Below are 23,362 nucleotides of genomic sequence, written 5' to 3' on the forward strand. Positions count from 1 at the left end.
GAGAGAGCAGGCTAACCTTAGCAGGTAAAGCAATAAACCTGCTTTTCGTATGAAGTATAAAAAGGTGCATGGGTGATAGTAGTGGCTATCGCTCTTTGTGGATCTGTGAAGATGGATGCTGTGAAGTGGTGGAAGGCAGGATGGGGCTATCCCACAACTATGCTGTGCGTCTATGGGTTCTTCAGTACTGTGAAACCTCTCGTACCCTTCATCTACCCTTATCTGACTGGTCCAGACAAAAACCTGACGGTGGAACAGGTACAGTAGACTACAGGACAAACATTTCAATGCCTTGTCTTCATACTCTTATACTCTCTTTAGAGGAGTGTACCCATTTTTTTTATATATTTTTTAAATCCGAGCCTTTACAACTTTATGAGTAACACAACCATGTTTATGACCACTTTACTACCTACCAACTTGATGAAGAAAAGGAAAAGCAAGGAAGAAAACGCTCTTGAAAAACTAGGGGGTGTATTCAGTGAAGGGAAATGTTCAGAACAAAACAAAGTAATAAACAGAGTGGACACGATTCCTGATTCTATGACAATCATTTCTGTTTTACACAATACTGTAACGAATCAGGGGGTAGTCCCAGCCTGGGCTTTAACCTTAAAACACAGGACCATAAGACTGTCAACCCAACACTTTATTTATCCCAAGAGATCCAAACCTCTTGATGAGGTTGCTAGGTGTTGAATTGTGCTCGCTACATTACCCCATTCTTGCCCCCACGTTTTTGATGGCCGCAACTGATGTAGTGAGGTCGGGAACTAGTGCGGACCAGGGTTTGAACTTGTGACCTTGCGGCTGTCAACCCAACACCTTAGCATTTACGGCAAGAGATCTGAATCTCTTGATGAGGTCGCTGCGTTGCTCGCTAGGTGTTGCGTTAAGTTCGCTACAATCAATACATTTTCTATCTGAATGTTCTGTAATGTTGCAACCTCCCAAACAGACAGCAGTGTTGCACTCTAAACCAGGTGACCAACGAGATCTACCCTGTGTGGACATACTCCTACCTGGCTGTGATGGTGCCAGTCTTTCTGCTCACCGATTGGCTGCGCTACAAGCCCGTCGTGGTGTTTCAGTGCATCAACCTCTTCATAACCTGGGCGATGATGCTATTGGTGCAGGAGGTGGCAGTCTTTAAGGCAATGCAGTTCTTCTACGGCGTGAAGTCGGCCTGTGAGGTGGCCTACTTTTCATACATCTACAGCATAGTAGACCTGAAATACTACCGAAAGGCTACATCCTACTGCCGTAGTGTACAGCTGCTAGGCTACACGGTGGGCTCTGTGCTGGGACAGTTGCTGGTCAGTTTCAACCTCATGTCCTACAACAACATCCTGGTACTTACCCTGGTGTTGATCTCCATCGCCCTGGTGACTTCCCTCTTCCTGCCCATGCCACAGAGAAGCATGTTCTTCCATCGGAGTCAAAGTGACCCTCCACAGACCCCAGAAGGAGGGGACATGTGCGCAGGTGATGTGTCCACTGAGGGGCCAGTGACGGCTAGGGGCTGCAGCCAGGTATTTTTGCTGCTGTGGAGAGACTTTCTCCAGTGCTACTCAACCAGGGCACTGCTGTACTGGTCATTATGGTGGGTACTGGCTACCTGTGGCTACAACCAGGCAATTAACTATGTACAGGTGTTATGGGCACACATACAGCCATCCCAGAAAGTCCAAGTCTACAACGGAGGGGTGGAAGCTGTGTCCAATCTGTTTGGTGAGTAGCAAAGCATCAACTGTTCAAGTTCACATGACCATCAGGTATTTGTAGATGTTTGTCTGGCATTAATAATCAATCATCACCAACAGTCAATCTGCAGTCATACTACTAATATGTAATTACTTATTGGTAAGTTTATCACATCATGTGTGTGTCTTACAGGTGCAGCGACGGCCTATGGCATTGGTTTCATCCAGGTGGACTGGGCCCAGTGGGGAGAGTTGTTCCTGGGCTCCATCTCTGGCCTGGGTGCTGTAGCCCTGTTCATCATGACCTTCACTGACAACATCTGGGTCTGCTATGCCGGCTATGTTGCCTTTAAGGGACTCTACATGCTGCTTATCACATTTGCCATGTGAGTTTGTGAATTACTGCCATTAGAGAAATGTAGCTGCCAAACTTGAATGATTATTTGACAAGAATAAACGTGACCATTTCCTCCCAGGTTCCAAATTGCTACTGATCTCTCTATGGAGAGATATGCACTGATCTTTGGAGCAAACAACTTTGGGTCTTTGGTCCTTCAGACTATCATCACATCCGTTGTGGTGGATGGCAGGGGGCTGGGCTTGGGCATCATCCCACAGGTGAGTTAAAGTTTCAAGTGTCAAAGGAGGCAAGTTTCTACAAACCATTAGACCTCGACTCTTCCACCACAACCCCCAATGATGCAATTCCATCCAACAATATTATTATCCAACATTATGAATAGGTACCTTGGACGTTTGCCTTGGATGTTATGAACTGTCCTTGATGTTTGTCCAAAAAAACAGCATTAAATATCTGGCTAATTCAAAACATATATATTTTTATCTGAACTGTGTAACTGAAAAATAAGGTTGATGCTTTTCCACTCTTCTTGCAGTTCATCATTTATGGAAGCTACTTCTCAGCCATCGCTGTCATTTTCTTCCTGAGAGGTGTGTCCACGATAATGAGAGTGCGGCAAAGCCACAGAGACTCCACCACTGCAGAGGAGCCTCCAAGCCCAACCATGTGTACACCACTGCAGAGGAGCCTCCAAGCCCAACCCTGTGTACACCACTGCAGAGGAGCCTCCAAGCCCAACCCTGTGTACACCACTGCAGAGGAGCCTCCAAGCCCAACCATGTGTACACCACTGCAGAGGAGCCTCCAAGCCCACCAGTACACCACTGCAGAGGAGCCTCCAAGCCCAACCATGTGTACACCACTGCAGAGGAGCCTCCAAGCCCAACCATGTGTACACCACTGCAGAGGAGCCTCCAAGCCCAACCATGTGTACACCACTGCAGAGGAGCCTCCAAGCCCAACCATGTGTACACCACTGCAGAGGAGCCTCCAAGCCCAACCATGTGTACACCACTGCAGAGGAGCCTCCAAGCCCAACCATGTGTACACCACTGCAAGCTTGAACATGCAGTGGAACAAAAAGAAGAACCCAAAGTATAAGTGTTTTCATCTGACCGGTTCTGACCATAGACATTAATCTGTCCAAAACTGGGGGGGACTAGGTGTCTCACCAAACATCTACTTTAAAATAGAATGTCATGCTGCTCTGTATACTTGTATTTATAATAATAATAAAAATTAATGTTCCTCGGGTACAAACCACTGACAATCTAAAATGGTCCACCCACACAGACAGTGTGGTGTAGAAGGCACAAGAGGCCTCAAGAGGCTGAATAAATTTGGCTTGGCACCAAAGACCTTCATAAAGTTCTACACATGCACCATTGAGAACATCCTGTCGGGCTGCATCCCCGCCTGGCACGCTAACTGCACTGTCCACAACCGCAGGGCTCTCCAAAAGGTGGTGCAGTCTGCCAAATGCATCACCGGGGGCACACGGCCTGCCCTCTCGGACATCTATAGCACCCGGTGTCACAGGAAGGCCAAGAAGATCATCAAGGAACAAAGCTGGGACCAAGAGACTGAAAAACATCTTATATCTCAAGGCCATCAGACTGTTAAATAGTCACCACTAGCCAGCCTCTGCACAGTACCCTGCCCTGAACTTTAGTCACTATTTGATCTCACACATTTTTTGTGACATAGAAACAACACTTATTCAAGCAGTTTTGTCCAGTGGGTACATGTTGCATAAGCATGATTTAGCCTACTCCAACTACTCTATAAGTAAACTAAAAAAAGATAAGGTGTACAGCTGATGTGCAGGTATGATTTATTTGTTTTATTTATTGAGCTCATGTCTCAGTTCTAGAAGGAACATGTGAGTGGACCAGAAGCAGTGCCCTTTGAGCAAGTTGTTGATTGACAGACAGAGCTCATTGATTACACACACAACCTGAGACTAGTACGCTAGTACTACAGTATTATAGTAGGGAGCCGATTAGCCTGGACAGGTAACACAGTTAAATCTGAGCAGGTAAACTCCTGCATATGTGGCATGAAAGAGCAGACTCATCTGAGCAGGTAAAGCAGCAAAACCTCAGCACGTGAAAGTCATGACGTTGTGTGGTGACTATCTCTTTGGATCTGTGAGGCTGGAGGCTTTGAAGCGGTGGAGGGCAGGATGGGGCTATCCCACCACTCTGCTGTGCATCTATGGGTTTTTCAGTACTGTGAAACCTATAGAACCTTTCCTCATACCTTACCTGACAGGTCCAGACAAAAACCTGACAGTGGAAAAGGTAAGCTACTACAGTACTAAAATGTCAATAAAATGTTGTCATTCCCGCACTTTTGAGATTTTGAACAGCACTATATCTATGAGGAGACCATGGAACAAATGAACACAGGTTCAGTTGTAACAGCCTGATAATGGAATGTTATTCAATATACTAATGCTTGGTTAGTGTCTCTACATGCCTAAGAAGTTTGTTTAAATTCATCAATTATAAATCGGTTTTATTGACAAAAAAATTTTTGAGACCCTAAAGTAAATATCCTTAGCAGCCTCTCTTTTTTTATGTTTGACCTTTGGAACGTTCTCCATTTTTAATTTGTATAGTTGATGATAAGAATTATTGTTTATTATTGTTGTATTTTCTCACAAGATTTAGAAAAGTATAGGCTCCTATGCGGGGGTTAGTTGTAACTCAGTACTTAAAACCTTATATGGTATTTAGACATATTCACATAATTATATAAAATGTCACTTCTTTACATCAGGTTTAGCAGTACAACTAAGAGAATACCTTAGAAAAAAGAAAAGGTCAAACTCATTATTTTGAGTATTAATATAAATAGCCTACAGTGCCATGAAAAGTACTTTACCCTTTTCACTATTTTTGCATATTTTTGATACTGATTGTTGTCAGATCTTCAAACAAAACCTAATATTAGATAAAGGGAACCTGAGTTTACAAATAAAAATGTTTATACTTATTTTATTCATTTAATTAAGAAAGTTATGCAACACCCAATTCCCCTGTGTGAAAAATGAATTGCCCTCTTACACTCAGTAACTGGTTGTGTCACCTTTAGCTGCAATGACTGCAAATAACTGCTTCCTGTAGTTGTTGATCAGTCTCCCACATCGCTGTGGAGGATTTTCTGGCCCACTCTTGCACACAGAACTGCCTTAACTCAGCTACTGCTTGTTTGAAGTCCTGACACAACATCTCAATTGGTATTAGGTCTGGACTTGACTAGGCCATTACAAAACCTCAAATGTGTTACTTTTGAACCATTTTAACCATGTACACTTGATTGTGTGCGTAGGATCATTGTCTTGCTGCAGGACCCAGCTGCACTTCAGTTTCAGCTCACAGACAGATGGCCTGACATTCTCCTGTAGAATTCTCTGATGCAGAGCAGAATTCATGGTTCCTTCTATTAAGGCAATATCTCTGGGCCTGAGGCAGAAAAGTATCCCCAGACTATCACACTACCATCACCATGCTTGACCGTTGGTATGAGGTTCTTACTGTGGAATGCAGTGTTTGGCTTTCGCCAGACATAATGGGACCCATCTCATCCAAAAAGTTGACTGTAGTTTTTGCCACAAAGTACCTGTAAGCACCTGGACGATCATCAAGACTCTTGGAAGAATGTTCCATGGACAGATGAGTCAAAGGTATAACTTTTGGGATGACATGGTTCCCATTATGCCCACTGTATTTGGAACAACATATCGATTCTTCAGACATTGAGAATAGTGAAGAAATGCATGCAGAGAGAAGCCACTCTGCAGTGGGCAACAATGGGCCTTCTATGCCATCAGAGAAAGCTTATATTATTATTATTTTCAATGATGTTCTGATTTAATCTCAAATCAAATCAAATTGTATTTGTCAAATGCCCCGAATACAACAGGTGTAGACCTTACAGTGAAATTCTTACTTGCAAGCCCTAAACCAACAATGCAGTTAAGAAAAATTAAAATGTAAAATAACAAATATTTAAAGAGCCGTAGTAAAATAACAGTAGTGAGGCTATATACAGGGGGTACCGGTACAGAGTCAATGTGTGGGGGCACAGGTTAGTCGAGATAATTGAGGTAATATGTACATGTAGGTAGAGTTAAAGTGAGTATGCATAGATAAACAATGAGTAGCAGCAGCTTAAAAGAGGGGGTGAGGGGACAATACAAATAGTCTGGGTAGCCATTTGATTAGCTGTTCAAGAGTCTATTGGCTTGGGGTTAGAAGCAGTTAAGAAGCCTTTTGGACCTAGTCTTGGCGCTCCGGTATCGCTTGCCATGTGGTAGCAGAGAGAACAGTCTATGATTGGGGGCTGGAATCTTTGACAATTTTTAGGGCTTTCCTCTGACACTGCCTGGGATAGAGGTCCTGGATGGTAGGAAGCTTTGCCCCAGTGATGTACTGAGCTGTACGCACTACCCTCTGTAGTACCTTGCGGTCAGAGGCTGAGCAGTTGCCATACCAGGCAGTGATGCAACCAGTCAGGATGCTCTCAATGGTGCAGCTGTAGAACTTTGAGGATCTGAGGACCCATGCCAAATGTTTTCAGTGTCCCGAGGGGGAATAAGCTTTGTTGTGCCTTCTTCACGACTGTCTTTGTGTGTTTGGACCATGATAGTTTGTTGGTGATGTGGACACCAAGGAACTTGAAGCTCTCAACCTGCTCCACTACAGCCCCGTTGATAAGAATGGGGGCTTGCTCAGTCCTCCTTTTCTTATAGTCTTCAGTTTTTGTTGGAAAGGAAAGAGTTAACACTGAAGGATTCTTCTTTGCTGGTCTCTGGGAAGATAAATCTAGCTAGTTAATTCAGCCACTGGCTGGGCCATCACAAGTAAATAAGGCATCTGCCATTCAACTGTTTTAGAGCAAAATTTTGTAGTAACAGTGGAATCAACCAATCACATTTTTGAGTTGAGTGGGACCGTTTTTACAAAAACGTATGGATACTTCTGCCTTGTTGAAGGTCAACAGGTCACTGCACAATAGTGAACAGTAGTTTTCCCACAGTCTTGCTAGCTTTTTTTTTGGCTAGTTTGCAGGAGATGCAGCAGATGTTATCAAAGAGGATGTTGGTGCTAATTTCTTAGATTCTAACTTTCAACAAGTTTCAAATGATCATCATCTGGTGAGTGGAACTGTGTTTTTTAATTCAACGTGCTTGCTGTTGTTAGCCATCTCTTTGAAAATAACTTGTGTGTGAAACATTGTTGCATCTAAAGTGGAACTGACAGCATTTTAGCTAAATGGAATCTTATTCAAATCTATTCATATACACCCCCAGGAATATGATATATATATATATATTTTTTATTGTGACAATTGATCACTTAGAGATGGTCATTTTCACCTTTTCATAAATTCTTAGAATGTTTGGGAATTATGGAAATTAAGGCATTTTGGGGCACAGCGGTCTGAGGCACTGCATCTCAGTGCTAGAGGCATCACTACCCTGGTTCGATCCCGGGCTGTATCACGACCGGGGCGTCCTATGAGTCCTATGGGGCGGCACACAATTAGCCCAGCATCGTCCGGGTTAGGAGAGGGTTTGACCGGGGTAGGCCGTCATTGTAAATAAGAATTTGTTCTTAACTGACTTGCCAAGTCAAATAAAAATGTTGTAAAAAAATTGTGAAAATTCTATAGCAATATAGAGCGGGAAAGTGATTGTGCATTTGGACAATTAATAGACACTGCACAAAATAAAACCGAATAAAAACATATCTTGTCCAGGACCGGAGTCTACACAGACCTGTGCGTTTAAGCCATTCAGAGCTACAGTAGACCTTAATACAAACAAGTAATTTGCCACACGGGCCTGCCATCATTCACTTTGAACTGGACTTTGTGTTTGCAAGCTGTTGCAACAGCATGAATTTAGATCATTCGAACGCATTTGCCAAAAAAAACACGAATGGATTTCTGCAAGTATGTAAAACACCATGGGAGTCTTATTACAGTCCTATTGCTCAAACAACCATGAAAAGGTATATTTGATTTTAATTGTAGCCTCATCTTTCTGCAGCTTGCCTGCCAATGCATGCTTGTCCCAGACAAGTATCCAAGCTAACTGGCTAAAGTTGGCTAGCTTGCTACTTCGACACAAATAGAGAAAACCTGACTCTGACCATTGTAGTCGCCGTAGCAGAGCTGGTTAGGCTGTTTACTTGTTATCTAGAGCGTTCTTCACTAACTATTACTTTTTTTTTTTTTTGCTTGTTTACGGACACCAGTCATATTCATTAGTTGTTGCGCGTTCGTAAATTCATCAGTTGTTCTGCACTCTGGCACACAGACTGAGGAGAATGCTCTGAAATCGGAATAGATAGCCAGAGTGAAATTGTAAATGCAAGAGATATGCTAACTGTATAACAGTCATTCAAGTTCTTGCTAGCTAACCAAATGACACCTGCATCTCTTGCTGTGTATGACACCGAAAAATGTCTGTTACCCACTCCTCCAATGGCTTGACATTACATCCTCCTAGCAACTAGCTAAACATCGACCTAACGTTAGACTCTGTGTTTTTAGCATGCTACATAAATAGATACGCTAGCCTATTAGCCACGTTATAACTGACTTGCCCTTACTAGTTTGATTGTATTGTAATGACCTGACTAGATCATAAATGAACAATTGTCCAGACAGAGGCTTGAGTTTGCGAATTGACGGTTTATTAAACCAACTTTACACAGGCTACTGTTTGGGCCGTAGCACACGCCAAAAGATGACAGATAACCCACAAGCCAATCGTGACCTTCTCTTGGGAAGCCCAGACATAATAGAGAGAGAATAAAGGCTGAACCTGGTCTTAACTCCCAATGCGCACCCCCTGCCCAACCCCCCTCCACGCCACTCCGCCAACCACCAGGATGCCCGGCATCAGAACATTCCAGGCATTCCCGTGATTGGCAGATAGCAGGTTGATTGACATGTCGGACCCCGCGAGCACCGGGTACTGGTCAGTACAACACAACCACCTCCTAGCCTAACACATAACACACAGCTGTCTGTGCGGGTCGCTACACAGCCCCCCCACCACAAAGTCCCTCGTCCCCGAGGGAACAAACAAAGTCTCTGAAGCGACCCGGAGGTCTCCTTTGCCTGCGTGGCCGTGATGGTCGCAGAGTGCCCCTCTGGGAACCAGGGGATGAAGGCAGGGATATGGGGGACAAGGAGGCGGGAATGGGTAATACAGTCCGTGGCTCTGGGGAACCACGCGGTGACACAGGGGGGGAGACAGGGGGAGTGGGCTGTCTGGAGCCTTGTCTGTGGCACCTGAGGGTGGGTGCCTGGAGAATGTCATTGCCAGAGAGGGGAATTGTGGGGGTTCCTGGGGTTTGGGGAAAAGAGGCCCCTCTGTATGGGGCTAACCTGTCCCGGTGCAGTGCCACCTTTCTCCCCCTGGGAGGAAGCTGCACCCGGTACACAACCTCCCCTACCCTCTCCAGGACACTGCAGGGTCCCACCCAGTGACTGTCCAACTTGGGGCATCTGCCTTTTTTCCTTAGGGGGCTGTAGACCCAGACCAGCTCCCCAGCCACAAAGTGCCTTCCCCGGGTGTGCACGTCATAGTTCCTTTTCTGCCTCACACCTGCATTCACCAGCTGCTCTCTGGCGAAGGTGTGGGCTGTCTCCAGGCGGTCCTGGAGTCTCCGGGCATACTCCGGCCCCGGAGGAACATGAGGGCTATCCAGGGATCTCTCTCCCCAGCATGAGGAGGGCAGGCGTGCAGGAGGTGGAGTCTTGGACAGCGGAGCGGCATGCCATGAGGACCATAGGCAGGTGCTTGTCCCAGTCACGCTGGTGTTTGGAAGAGACGATGGCCAGCTGCTGTCCAAGCGTTTTGTTGAAGCGCTCCACAAGGCCATCACTTTGAGGATGGAGAGGAGTAGTGCGGGTCTTGTGCATACCCAGCCTCTCACACATGGTGGCGAACACACGGGACTCAAAGTTTCTGCCTTGGTCGCTGTGGATGGACTCTGCAGCTCCAAACCTGCTGAACATCCCCGCTGTCAGGGCGTCGACGATGGTCTCTGCCTCCTGGTCAGGCAGAGCATAGGCCTCGGGCCATTTTGTGAAATAGTCCATGGCCGTGAGCACCCAGCGGTTTCCACTGTCTGTGGTGGGGAACGGCCCAACTACATCCACTCCCACCCTCTCCATGGGAGCCCCCACTGGGAACTGTTGGAGCTGAGCATGAGAGCGGCCTGGGGGGCCCTTTCTCGCTGTGCAGTTGTCACAGCGGCGACAAAAGTCCTCCACATCCCTCTTGTGCTGCCCCCAGTAGAAGCCCTGACGGAGACGGCGCAGTGTTTTTGTGACCCCAAAGTGTCCAGTCCCCACCCCCATGAGTACTCTGGAGCACAGCCTCCTGCAATGCTTTTGGGACCACCACCTGCCACCTCTCCCGTAGCTGACTCCTTCCATGCCCGCTGTAGCACGCCATCAGTCAGCCGCAGTCTCTCAAACTTCGACCACAACCCTTTGGTCGCGAGTGAGAGCGCTGTCACCTCTTCCCATGGTGGCCTCACCTGCGCCTCTACCCACTGTAGCACTGGCTGTAGGTCTGTCTCCCGTCCCTGCTGCTGCCGCCATTCAGCCACGTCGACAGTCTGCAGCTCGCAGCAGACAGGCCCGCTTGCCCGACACACTGTGGCACAGACACCCTCCTCTGCCCGCAGCTCTCTCTCCCGTCCCTCTCTCCGTTCACAGTGGCGGCAGCCGTCTGCAGTACAGGGCCGACGGGACATGGCGTCGGCGTTGGAGTGGCGTGCCCCTGCCCTGTGCACCACCGTGAAGTCATACGGCTGAAGCTCCTCCAACCAGCGTGCCACCTGCCCCTCTGGCTCTCTGAAAGACATGAGCCACTGGAGAGCAGAGTGGTCAGTCCTTACAGTAAAGGGCAGACCACCCAGGTAGTACTTGAAGTGTTTGACGGAAGCCACAACAGCCAAGAGCTCCCGCCGGGTGACACAGTAGCGGCGCTCATGTTTGTCAAATGTTTTGCTGAAGTACGCCACCACTCTCTCCCCCTCTGGCCCCACCTGGGCCAGCACCCCACCCATGCCCACATTGCTCGCGTCTGTGTCCAGGATAAAGGGCAAGGTGAGGTCAGGGGGGGCGAGCACGGGGGCCCCGATCAGTGCACGTTTGAGGGTGTTGAACGCCTCCTCACACTCCACTGTCCAAGTGAAAGCCTTGTCCTTCGGCAGCAGGCGGTTCAGTGGAGCAGCAACGCTAGAGAAGCCCTGTACAAACCTCCTGTAGTACGAGGCCAGGCCCAGGAAGCTCTTCAGCTGACGCTGGTCGGTGGGGGTGGGCCAGTCTCTGACTACCCCTACCTTGTCCTCCATGGTGCTGATCCCCTCCTTCCCCACTCGGTGGCCCAAGAAGGACACCTCTCTCCTCATGAAGTGGCACTTCTCGGGGTGGAGCTTCAGACCTGCGGCAGCCACCCTCTCCAGCACACGCCGTAGCGCCCCCAGGGCTGACTGGAAGGAGCTGCCATGGGCCAGGATGTCATCGAGGTATACCAGACACTGCTGTCGGGGGATGCCATCCAGCACCCTGTCCATCAAACGCTCAAAAGTAGCTGGAGCGTTGCACAGGCCAAAGCACAGGACCTTGAACTGCCAGTGTCCTCTGTTAGTGGAGAACGCAGTTTTGGCTCTGGCCTCTGGGGAGAGGGGCACCTGCCAGTAGCCACTGCGGAGGTCTAGTGAGGAGAACCAGGAGGACCCCTAACCAGGTCCAGCGACTCATCGATACGTGGTATGGGGTATGAGTCCTTCCTGGTTACCTCATTCAGCCGCCTGTAGTCCGCACAGAACCTCAGCTTGCCCCCTTCTTCGGAACCATGACGACTGGCGCCGCCCAGGGGCTGTCTGAGGGCTCAATGAAGTCTGCCCGCTGCATCTCCAACACAGCCTTGTCTGCCGCCTCCTGGCGTGCCAGCGGGATACGGCGGGGACGCATCTTGATGGGTCGAGCATCACCTGTGTCGATCTCATGCTGCACCAGATGAGTCTGACCCACCTCTTCCTCACTCAACGCAAAGCTGTCTCTGAATTCAAACAGCAACTGCCACAACCGTTCCTGCTGCTCGGGGTCAAGACCAACACAGTTCCTCCCCCATATCTCCCTCACTGCAGACAGTGTCCTCTCCTCTCCCATCTGGGGTAGCTGGGCTGGGGGTTGCGGCCCGGGCTCACAGAGGGCTGTGTCATGGAGGTAGCTGGGGGAATGTAACACACCGCCGTAGGTGACAGGGGGACTGGGGAAAAGTCACACACAGCTGTGGGGGAGGGGGCGCAGCCATGAGTCTCTGCTGCTTTAACTGTTGGAGTAAAGGGTTTGTTGGGTTGAGTGAATGTGACATTAGGGGGAGCCATGGTGACTTCCGTCCCTCCCTGGAAGCTCAGTGTGCCCCTATTTAGGTCTAACTGGCAGCCTGTGCTCCTAAGAAAGTCCAACCCCAGGATACAAGGGTCCTGCACAGCCGCCACCCACACAGGATGACGCACAGTCCTGCCCCCTACTGTCAGAGTCATTATTCCCTTCCCTTTCATGGGTGCCAGCTCACCTGTGACTGTGCGGAGCTGCACAGTTGTAGGCTCACACTGAGTCCAACCTGGCACAATATCTGGCCTCACCAGGTTACTGTGGACCCAGTGTCCACCAGGGCGGAGCAGGGCACCCCCTCCACAGTGACAGGGACATGACAAAAGTCCCCAACACAGGTCCGGCCCACCACAACAACAGGCTCCATCCGCTTGCCCTCGTCTGCTTCTGGGGGAAGTGGAGCCTTGCTTCCCGTCTGTGCCGGTGGGCTCCTCCTGAAGATGATGGTGGTTGGGATAGAAAGCCAGGGGTCCGCACTACCCGGTCTATGCGGACCCCGAGCCGTTTCCCTGAGCTCTGGGGGACATGGGGCAATCTCGGCGCAGATGGCCTGGCTGGCCACAACCCCAGCAGACCCTGGGACCAGGGCTTGTGTTTCGTGCCGCCTGTAGCGACACAGCCCGAATGAGTTTTGTCATTTCGGCCACCCAAGCAGGCTTTTCCGGCTCCGGGCTGCTCTGCCCCCAGCTCGCACAGAGGGTGTGTCTCCCTGCACCCCCACCAAAGCCCCAGCTGAAGCCCCAGCCCACACCAGCTCCCTCTCCAAAGCCATCTCCAAGGCTGTCTGCAATGACTCAGGATGAGCCAGCTGGGTCTGTATGCGCAGCTCCGTAGGAGAGAGCGCCCGTATGAACTGGTCCCGTGCTAGCTCGCTCTGCACGGAGGGGGCATGTGAGCATATGCCCGCCGAGAGAGGCTCTCAATGTCATTAGCTAGCACCCGTAGAGGCTCTCCAGGCTGCCTGCGTCTATTACTCAGTTCGGAGCGCAGTAGCCCGGGCTGTACACACTGTCCATAGCGCCTCCTCAGTGCTCCCACTAAAGCACCATAATCATGCCTGTCCTCGGGGCTAATCAATATCAAACAGGCCAGAGCTTCATCCGTGAGGCATAAAGCCAACTGCAGTGCCCTTTCTTCATCCGACCACCCCCTAAAATGAGCTAACAGTTCAAACTGAGCATGAAAAGCTTCCCAATCCGCCTTACCGGAATACTTCGGGGTCTTAACAGATACGGACGCAGCCGGGAACTGGGCGCCGCCATGTATGTTTACATCCTGAGCCCCAGATTCCTCGTCACACCGCGTCGACGTTGCCGCTTCGGTCCGCCCACCAGAATCCGCGCGAAATACAGTCGACGAAGCACTCATGCCCGCTTCAGCCGCCATCGCTCTAACGTCCTCCCTCAAGCGGCCTCTGCGCTCCGCCGCCCTGGCGATCTCCTCAGACAGAACCCCCGACGTCCATTCACACGCACCTCCTTGGCCATAATCGTCCCCTACCTCCACCTTCACTTTCGGATTCCCTCGACGCATTTTCAATCCCCGTTCTCACCTACGGTAGCTAGCCACATAAGTCAGCTAGCTAGCTGGCTAACTTGTATCAACGTTTTTACTTCTGACACCAATGTAATGACCTGACTAGATCATAAATGAACAATTGTCCAGACAGAGGCTTGAGTTTGCGAATTGACGGTTTATTAAACCAACTTTACACAGGCTACTGTTTGGGCCGTAGCACACGCCAAAAGATGACAGATAACCCACAAGCCAATCGTGACCTTCTCTTGGGAAGCCCAGACGTAAGAGAGAGAGAATAAAGGCTGAACCTGGTCTTAACTTCCAATGCCCACCCCCCTGCCCAACCCCCCTCCACGCCACTCCGCCAACCACCAGGATGCCCGGCATCAGAACATTCCAGGCATTCCCGTGATTGGCAGATAGCAGGTTGATTGACATGTCGGACCCCGCGAACACCGGGTACTGGTCAGTACAACACAACCACCTCCTAGCCTAACACATAACACACAGCTGTCTGTGCGGGTCGCTACAGTATTAACATTCCCAGCCTTAGTTCAGTGTTGCCAACTCCTCGCAGCTATTGGCTGTCCTAAAAGTCGCTAAATGATGTAATCAGTCATTTGCATATTTGGCCATGTGCATGTAATTGTGACGGACGCTGTAGGAGAGAGGAATAACGTCGTGGGAGAGACAAAAAGCGAGTTTTAAAAAAACACCCTAAATATATTTAGAACTACAAATGAGCAAGCTGCAGAGTGGCACACACAGCGAATAAGAACCAGATATGAGGCCATACTGCTCCTTTAGCACTTTATAGACCCCATTGTTAATCCCCGTCATAACAGAGGCATTGTCAGTCCCTATCCCTAGGAGTTTCTCTTTAAGAGAACACTTCGAGGAAAGCCACAATAGCACGGGCTATAGATTTGGCATCTCCTCCCTCCAACTCAACAAGCCCCAGAAATGTTGATACAATTGTCTGCTTGGTGTCACTAAAGTACCTTATCAATAAACGGCTTCATCCAGCCTCATCAATAAACAGCTTCAACCAGCCTTTTGAGTTCAGGGTTTGATTTCCACTCCTTTCGGTGTTTTTCGGTGTACAGTTTAGACTGAAACATGATGAGCTAGAGGTTTAGCTTATGTCACAGAGAAGCACACACACACAGTTGACAAGGTGAGTAAGTGTCTGAGGCAGTGCGAGTCAAATGCAGTGATTTATTTTTGTGCAGTGATTTATTTTAGACAAAGAACATTTTACATTTACATCCCACCCTGAATGTAAGCCAGGGCGGGATCAGCCTGCAGCAGCTTCCTGCATGCGCGATTCATTTGAAGTCTGGACACGGAGGGGTGAACATCTCCTGCTCTGTGAGGACTGGGATGCCTGTGAGTGCTTTGGGATGGGGGGGATGGGGGGCCCACGACAGCACCCGCTGCTCATTGAGAAGCCTAAGAAAGATGTGCTTTCACGTCAAAAGTCTCCAATAACACCAGAAAAAGTCACTTGAGTTGTCCCTAGTCGATTTTTTAAAAATGTGTCACTAAAGGGGTCTGAATACTTGCTAAATATAGCGACTAAGTCGCTAAATTTGCAACACTGCCATTCGTAGTGCAACACTGCCATTCGTCCATTTTTGTCCAGACTATTCAGTCATTGAAACTGAAACAGTGCATGCCGAATGCAGGCAACAAACAATGTTCCAGGTCAGCTGTGATTTACAACCTGATAGCAAAAGAATGTAGATGACCAAGAAATGTAATGGTGAATGCTATTATTCATGCATTGAACTGCATCCATCTATTCAGCCAACAATTTCTTCCTTAGTGTACGTCATGGAGCGTTACGTCAAATATAACCTCTTTTTTTTGCAATGGGAAGTAATAGTTGTAACGTTAGATTGGGAAATAAATACTTAATGGTTGTATTTTTGTATTCTTATGATTGGTACCTACTGGCTTATTATGTCCGAGTTTATGAACTGCTTATCCTTTAACATCATGCTGTGTGTGACTTGTCTTTCCATCGGCCCTATGCAGTGGTGCCTGGAGAAGTAGGTATACTCAAATTTTGCCAAAACGTTCCCAAACGGCCCGCCCAGCGAAAGAAAGGCACCCTTTGTGAAATATTGTAGGGTTTCTATTTTTTATTTGAGTTTTCCTATATATTTTTCAGATTTCCACTCTAAAAACCACACTTTGTTAATAGAGAAAATAGAAACATTTCATGGTCTAAGAGTCCACAGCAATGCTTAAACCACATAAATCTGATTGGGTGGGCCTGTCAGGGCCTGGCTCCCCAGTGGGTGGTCCTCTGTCCACCCAGGTCTACGCCCCTGATGCAAACAGTATATGATGACAAATTGCAAATAGCCTACTAACCAACACTTTGGACTAAACCTTTTCAATACCTGGTTTGCATACCTATTGTTGCCTTAGTTAGCAGTTACGTGTAAATATAAATTGAAACGTCTTTGCTACCCTACCAGCTACCGATGTCAATCTTCTGTGAGCTGCTCCATGCCAAAACCATTTGGGAGCTGCACCCTCTTGCTGCCTACAGATTATATTCCGTTGAAACTAGGCTGGGTGCGGCGCGCATGTGAATACACTGCATTTCACGTGCTTTGCGATCGTGTAGGCTACTTTGTGCATGATTTCTCTATTGTACTACATAATTGATAAATCGTATACCTCCACTATACTACTTTGACACGCATCAGTAAAGATTAAGAAGTGAGTATAAGCAATGCCCACTAAAAACGAAAAGGGGGTATACGGCTTTTACCTGTGTATAACCACCTCTACACCACTGGCCCTATACTCTCCTACATTGAGTGGAAGCTGATCAAGTTTTTTACCCGACCGGTCTTGAGTTTAGTTTGTTATTAATTTGACCATTTAAAAAAAAAACAAGGACCCATACATCTTGAAAAAGCCATACATGCATATTAATAAAATAGGATAACACACAAAGTTTGGGACTTATTTCAATTGTGGTCCTCTTGAAACGCGATGGCGAAGATCAAGCGCGGTTGAACACAGTATGACAGCTAGATAATAAAACATCTAATCATTGCAGTTACATCGTAGGGTACATTCATATGGGCACAGAATACAACAGTATTTAACTTTTAAAGCTGCCCAGAGAGGACATCGTTTTTATGGGAAAAGGCTACACATTCCACTCTGAGGCTCCAGTATACAAGAAAATACCAAGTTTCCCAGCATTACTCCTCAACATGCATAAGCACTGCACTATAACACCGCACAGGGACATTGGGTGTTACATAATTTTATTTATGAAATAAATAAGTATGCAATTGTTGTGTTATTTGTTCACAAGTTTCCTTTATCTAATATTAGGTTTTGGTTGAAGATCTAATAAGATTCATTAGAAAGTGGGCAAATACCTTTTCCCAGCCCTGTATATTAATGTTGGTCAATTTAGAGTTTTTGGTCAATATGAAATTCATAAAAGATCAAGTGGTTATATTAGTTGTAAATTGTGAATTTTATCCAAATATCAGTTTCAAATCATAACATTTTGCAATTACCCTTATTTATTTTTTTACTATTGAAGACAGTGTCACATTAAATCCCACAGCTTGTTACACACGGTACATTTAGAAAGTTTTCAGACCCCTAGACTTTTCCCCATTTGGTAACGTTAGCCTTATTCTAAAATTGATTAAATTATTTTTTTCCGTTGTCAATCTACAAACAATACTCCATAATGACAAAGCAAAAACATTTTTTTTTAAATTGTTTGCAAATGTATAAAAAAAGAAAAGGAAATATCATAAGTATTCAGACCCTTTACCCAGTACTTTGTTGAAGCACCTTTGGCAGCGATTACAGCCTCGAGTTTTCTTGGGTATGACGCTACAAGCTTGGTACAGGTGTATTTGGGGAGTTTCTCCCATTCTTCTCTGCAGATCCTCTCAAGCTCTGTCAGGTTGGATGGGGAGCCTTGCTGCATAACTGTTTTCAGGTCTCTTCCGAGATGTTAGATTGGGTTCAAGTCCGGTCTCTGGCTGTGCCACTCAAGGACATTAAAAGACTTGTCCCGAAGCCACTCCCGCGTTGTCTTGGCTGTGTGTTTATGGTCGTTGTCCTGTTGGAAGGTGAACCTTCGCCACAGTTTGAGGTCCTGAGTGCTCTGGAGCAGGTTATCAAGGATCTCTCTGTACTTTGCTCTGTTCATCTTTCCCTCGATCCTGCTGCCACCACCATGCTTCACCGTAGGGATGGTGCCAGGTTTCCTCCAGATGTGACGCTTGGCATTCAGGCCAAAGAGTTCCATCTTGATTTCATTAGACCAGAGAATTTGTTTATTGTGGTCAGAGTTCTTTAGGTACCTTTTGGCAAACTCCAAGCGAGCTGTCATGTGCCTTTTACTGAGGAGTGGATTCCGTCTGGCCACTCTGCCAAAAAGGCCTGATTGGTGGGGTGCTGCAGAGACTGTTGTCCTTCTGGAAGGATCTCCCACCTCCACAGAGGAGCTCTGTCAGATTGAGCATTGGGTTCTTTGTCAAGCAATTGATTTACATTTATAATCTCAACCAATACCATACCAATCTACTGTATTTCTAATCACGGTAACCCTTTAGTTGACACTGAGCGTCATAACACGTTATGATGAGGTCATAACCATGTCTTAATATGTCATAACAGCTGACGTAACTTGTAACAACCGGTCATAATATGGTCATAACACTGTCATGGCCCATATAGTGTGACCAGTTGTGAATATTGACAACTACATAAGTGTCAAAACAATGTTTTTTTCCCAGCCAAGAAGTATCCTTTCATTTGAAAGTTTAAGTAATTTGTTGTAATGAATTCTGTTCACTGTCATGCTTTTTTAAATCGATTTTAAATAACTAAAATACACCGTCAAGAAGCCTTTTGACCTTCCTGTGTCACTTTACTTGGACTAAGAAAATACACTTTGACACTGCCTAGAAGCATTATGACTAACATAATCATATAAGCCAGATAGGCCGATCACGTACATGCCCTTATGTCAGTCAATCAAAAAGAGTCAGCAATACTTCTCCTGAAATCTGCTCCTGCATTCATCCCAGTAATCAGCAACAGAGCATTGTGGTAGGTGCATGTCAGACATCAATTTGTGAACAATTACAATGGTAATTTAATATGGTCAATTACAGAAAATATTATATAACAAGGGGCATACTTTTGACAAGTAGGCTCTAACAAGGAAATGCAATGTTTTGCCTTGTGTGGTAGGTTTTCACTCTTATGTAGGCGTCATAACCAGCCATAAAATGCAATATATGTCACAACAGGTCTAAATATGTTGTATGTGTCATGACAAGTTACAACATATGACATTTTTATGACTGTGTCAATGTGTTATGACGCTGCTGTCAGGTAAAGTGTTATCCTAATCATTGTGAGTCAATGTACCAGGTGTTCTGATCCCTTTATTGCCTGCTTGATAAAAAAACAAAAAATGACGTAATGTATTGAATGACGTGAAGAAATATAAAGAAAGTATTCCTGGTAGGGTCCACTGATGGCGCGTTCCAATGCTTTTCGGGAACTCATAGCTCCCAATTGGTGAACTCTGGATGTCATCATGAATGCATTTGAGTGCTTGATATCTGAAAAACTATTAAACTAATGAGAAACTAGATGGCTAAGCAAGATAATGTTGCTAATAAATTAGTTAGCTTGCTTACGTTGACAATGTGTCAAGCCATAGACTATTGGACACATTACTAAGGTTGTAAATGGCTATGTCAGCCATCTTTTGATCTGAAGGTGAAAGGTCAGGCATCGTCATTCATTCTGGTCTGAGTTTCCCACATGGAACTCCGATTTGGAGGGTCATTTAGTGGGTCTTTCCGACTCGGGAATTAATTTCTCAGACTTACCAATATGAACACACCACCAGTCTTTGACATCATTACCATTTACCTCAGGTGACCAATGAGATTTTCCCTGTGTGGACATACTCCTACCTGGCTGTGCTGGTGCCCATCTTCCTGCTCACCGATTGGCTGCGCTACAAGCCTGTCGTGGTGTTCCAGTGCATCAACCTCTTTGTTACCACGGCAATGCTGCTCTGGTTGCAGGGAGTGGCAGCCATGCAGGCAATGCAGTTTGCCTACGCCGTAGTGACAGCCAGCGAGGTGGCCTACTTTTCATACATCTACAGCATAGCGGAGCTGAAACACTACCGCAAAGCTACATCCTACTGCCGTAGTGTACAGCTGCTAGGCTACACAATGGGATCTGTGCTGGGACAGTTGCTGGTCAGTTTCAACCTCATGTCCTACAACAACATCCTGGTACTTACCCTGGTGTTGATCTCCATCGCCATAGTGACTTCCCTCTTCCTGCCCATGCCACAGAGAAGCATGTTCTTCCATCGGAGTCAGGAGAGGCATGAAACTGGGAATGTAGAAGAACTGGACGCCCAAGAACTACCAGAGGCCCTAAGAAGAGAGAACATGTGTGCAGGTGATGGGGAAATGGCAGAGTCCCCTGAGGAGCCAGTGAGAACTAGGAGCTGCAGCCAGGTTCTTATCCAGCTGTGGAGAGACTTCCTCCAGTGTTACTCTACCAGGGAGCTGCTGTACTGGTCAGTGTGGTGGGCACTTGCCACCTGTGGCTATAACCAGACAGTCAACTATGTTCAGGTGCTGTGGCAGCACGTAGAGCCATCCCAGAACTTCACAGTCTACAATGGAGGGGTGGAAGCTGTGTCCAACCTATTTGGTGAGTAGCCAAAAACGCTTTAGACCCATTTCCTGGCGCCGCCATGAAACGTTGTGTGCGCAGTTCGAGTCGGCTCTGACTGCGACCCACGTCCTGTGCCAGGCCAGAATTTCCCAGGGAGGCAAAGTTAGGTAATAATTAATTTAGGTAATATGTACATGTAGGTAGTTATTAAAAAGTGACTATGCATAGATAATAACAGAGTAGCAACAGCATAGAAAATGGGGGGGGGGGGGGGCAATGCAAATAGTCTGGGCAGCCATTTGATTAGCTGTTCAGGAGTCTTATGGCTTGGAGGTCATTGAAAATTTAAAATAAGAATTTGTTCTTAACTGACTTGCCTAGTTAAGGGGCAGAGCGACAGTTCTTTACCTTGTCAGCTCGGGGATTCGATCTTGCAACCTTTCGGTTACAAGTCCAACGCTCTAACCACTAGGCTACCTGCCACAACCCACAAAGGTATATAGCAACATCATGTAAAATGTTAGGGCTCAGAGCACTGTGTTTCTTGCAGGAGCAGCGACAGCCTATGGTATTGGCTTCACCCAGGTGGATTGGGCCCAGTGGGGAGAGTTGGCTCTGGGTTCATTCTCTGGCCTGGGAGCTGCAGCTCTTTTTACAATGACTTTCACAGCCAACATCTGGGCCTGCTACGCTGGCTACATTGTCTTCAAGTGCCTCTACATTCTGCTCATCACCATAGCCATGTGAGTACAAATACAGTAATGATAAATTAAGAACTGCTGCCATCTGAAGAACAATATGCCTTATTTCACATTTAGAAATTCCCTTTTGATGGTCAATTGTTAAAGGGACATGTTACAGGGACCGTACACTCCTAAATCAGATGTTTCCATACCTCCAAAGTTGTCTAATGTCAATACGAGTGCCCATCCCACACCATTGGTTATGTAGATAGATCTAGTTAAACATCTCATGCCCAAATTGATGGAAAAGATAATTACATGGTGCCCGATTCAAACTACTACGCCTTTCTTAATAGTTACTATTCAGATTTACCTTATGCTGGCTTTGCAGGCGTGGTTCCCTTGCATACGCCGAATACATTTCATTCAACCGCTGAAAACCCTCCTACTTGCAGGCCAAACATTTTTGTCATGGAGTTTTTCATTCAATATTGTTTTCAGTACATTTATCTAATCCCATCCCTTTAAATTTGGGGTAGCTTTAATTTCAATTCTCTCCACAGAGTCACTAGAGTATAATATGGAGAGAACATTCAGAATATTAGGGATCAATGAAAGAAAGCCTTGTAAATACACTCGTATTGGTCTCCTTTCAGCACCAATTGGTAAATTTAAAAAAATACTCTGATGTTGTATCCTTAATAATCCCCAATAATCATGGAACTGTGATGACAAAGGGTCCAGTCGTTGTGAACCATGCACCAGGTTTAAACGGCTACATGTGGTCTGCGTCCCATAATGATTCAAATTGGCTACATTGCCAATTGTAATACGTTAGCCTAATATGGTCCACTATTACTAGCGAACCTCAGGAACAACCACACAAATATGACAGATGAATGGTAAATTAACAATGGAATGAAATGTAAAATGTAAAGAAACGAACACTAAAGGGAGTTATAAATGTATTGGTATAACTGACGGTGGCTACCGATAGTGGCAAATATTTAACACAATACAAATTGTAAAAATAATAAATAGTGAAAAGTCCGGGCGTATAAATCAAACATTCTAGAAATCATAAATCAACTTGGTAGGTTTGGCACTATACTGTCATATGCGCATGTCTACAGATGTCGATAGTTTGAGTCTCCAAATTGCATCCCTGCAGGTTATAATACCAGCATTTCATAAGCATCAGTGGGAAAATTGATATCCCAGTTTTCTGGCATATGACTGGTTTCACATGTCTCCAGCAATCAGAGGGCAAAATATATTTACAATCCCCATATCTCAACAACTCAGTCATTTACCTAGAGCTTATCAATTTGTAAAATTACAGTGCATGGAGAATGGTTTATTTCTATTGGGGGAAAAAATTACATTTCTCAGAACAGACAGGTTGCTCGACGCCATTCATTGTTTCATCATGCGTGAAGGTGGTGGAATTATGAGGGAATTAAGCAAAGGTCAAAAGGATATCTGTAGACATACCTCTGTCAAACCAGAATCTCTGAACAAATACCTGGCTGCAAAATGTGGAGTAGAGACCAATGTTCTATATCTATTTATTCTATTAATTTTAGATTGTGGGATATAGCTGGATCTTTAAAAAACAAAATGGCCTGGGACGTGGAAACCTTTTTAGATCTGAAATGTAAAACAATTAACCTTAAATATTTGGTAGAGGGAAAAACATGTGCCCTCTTTCCTCCCAGGTTCCAAATTGCTACTGATCTCTCTATGGAGAGATATGCACTGATCTTTGGAGCAAACAACTTTGGGGCTTTGGTCCTTCAGACTATCATCACATCTGTTGTGGTGGATGGCAGGGGGCTGGGCTTGGGCATCATCCCACAGGTGAGTTAACAGTTCAAGTGTCACAGGACAAAAAGACATGCTTACTAGCCCTACAACTGAAGAATAAGGGGGGAAAAAAC

General features: G+C 46.4%; 2 protein-coding genes across 2 annotated transcripts in view; both read left to right on the forward strand.

The window, feature by feature from the left end:
- LOC135545027 (thiamine transporter 1-like) lies at positions 1 to 3,691 on the forward strand. Its single transcript, XM_064972685.1, has 6 exons — positions 1 to 258; positions 984 to 1,731; positions 1,897 to 2,089; positions 2,180 to 2,321; positions 2,600 to 3,159; positions 3,358 to 3,691. Exons 1-6 carry the CDS (start codon positions 112 to 114, stop codon positions 3,689 to 3,691), a joined length of 2,124 nt encoding a protein of 707 aa, XP_064828757.1. The 5' UTR covers positions 1 to 111.
- The window catches only part of LOC135546289 (thiamine transporter 2-like), a 21,287-nt gene continuing 811 nt past the window's right edge, over positions 2,887 to 23,362 (forward strand). The window contains exons 1-4 of the mRNA XM_064974599.1: positions 2,887 to 4,367; positions 19,977 to 20,775; positions 21,290 to 21,482; positions 23,141 to 23,282. Of these exons, the coding sequence (XP_064830671.1) occupies positions 4,182 to 4,367; positions 19,977 to 20,775; positions 21,290 to 21,482; positions 23,141 to 23,282 (1,320 nt within the window). The 5' untranslated portion in view covers positions 2,887 to 4,181. The remainder of the gene's footprint in view (positions 4,368 to 19,976; positions 20,776 to 21,289; positions 21,483 to 23,140; positions 23,283 to 23,362) is intronic.

Source organism: Oncorhynchus masou, chromosome 9 (assembly GCF_036934945.1).
Source record: "Oncorhynchus masou masou isolate Uvic2021 chromosome 9, UVic_Omas_1.1, whole genome shotgun sequence".
In the NCBI taxonomy this organism is placed as follows: Eukaryota; Metazoa; Chordata; class Actinopteri; order Salmoniformes; family Salmonidae; genus Oncorhynchus; species Oncorhynchus masou.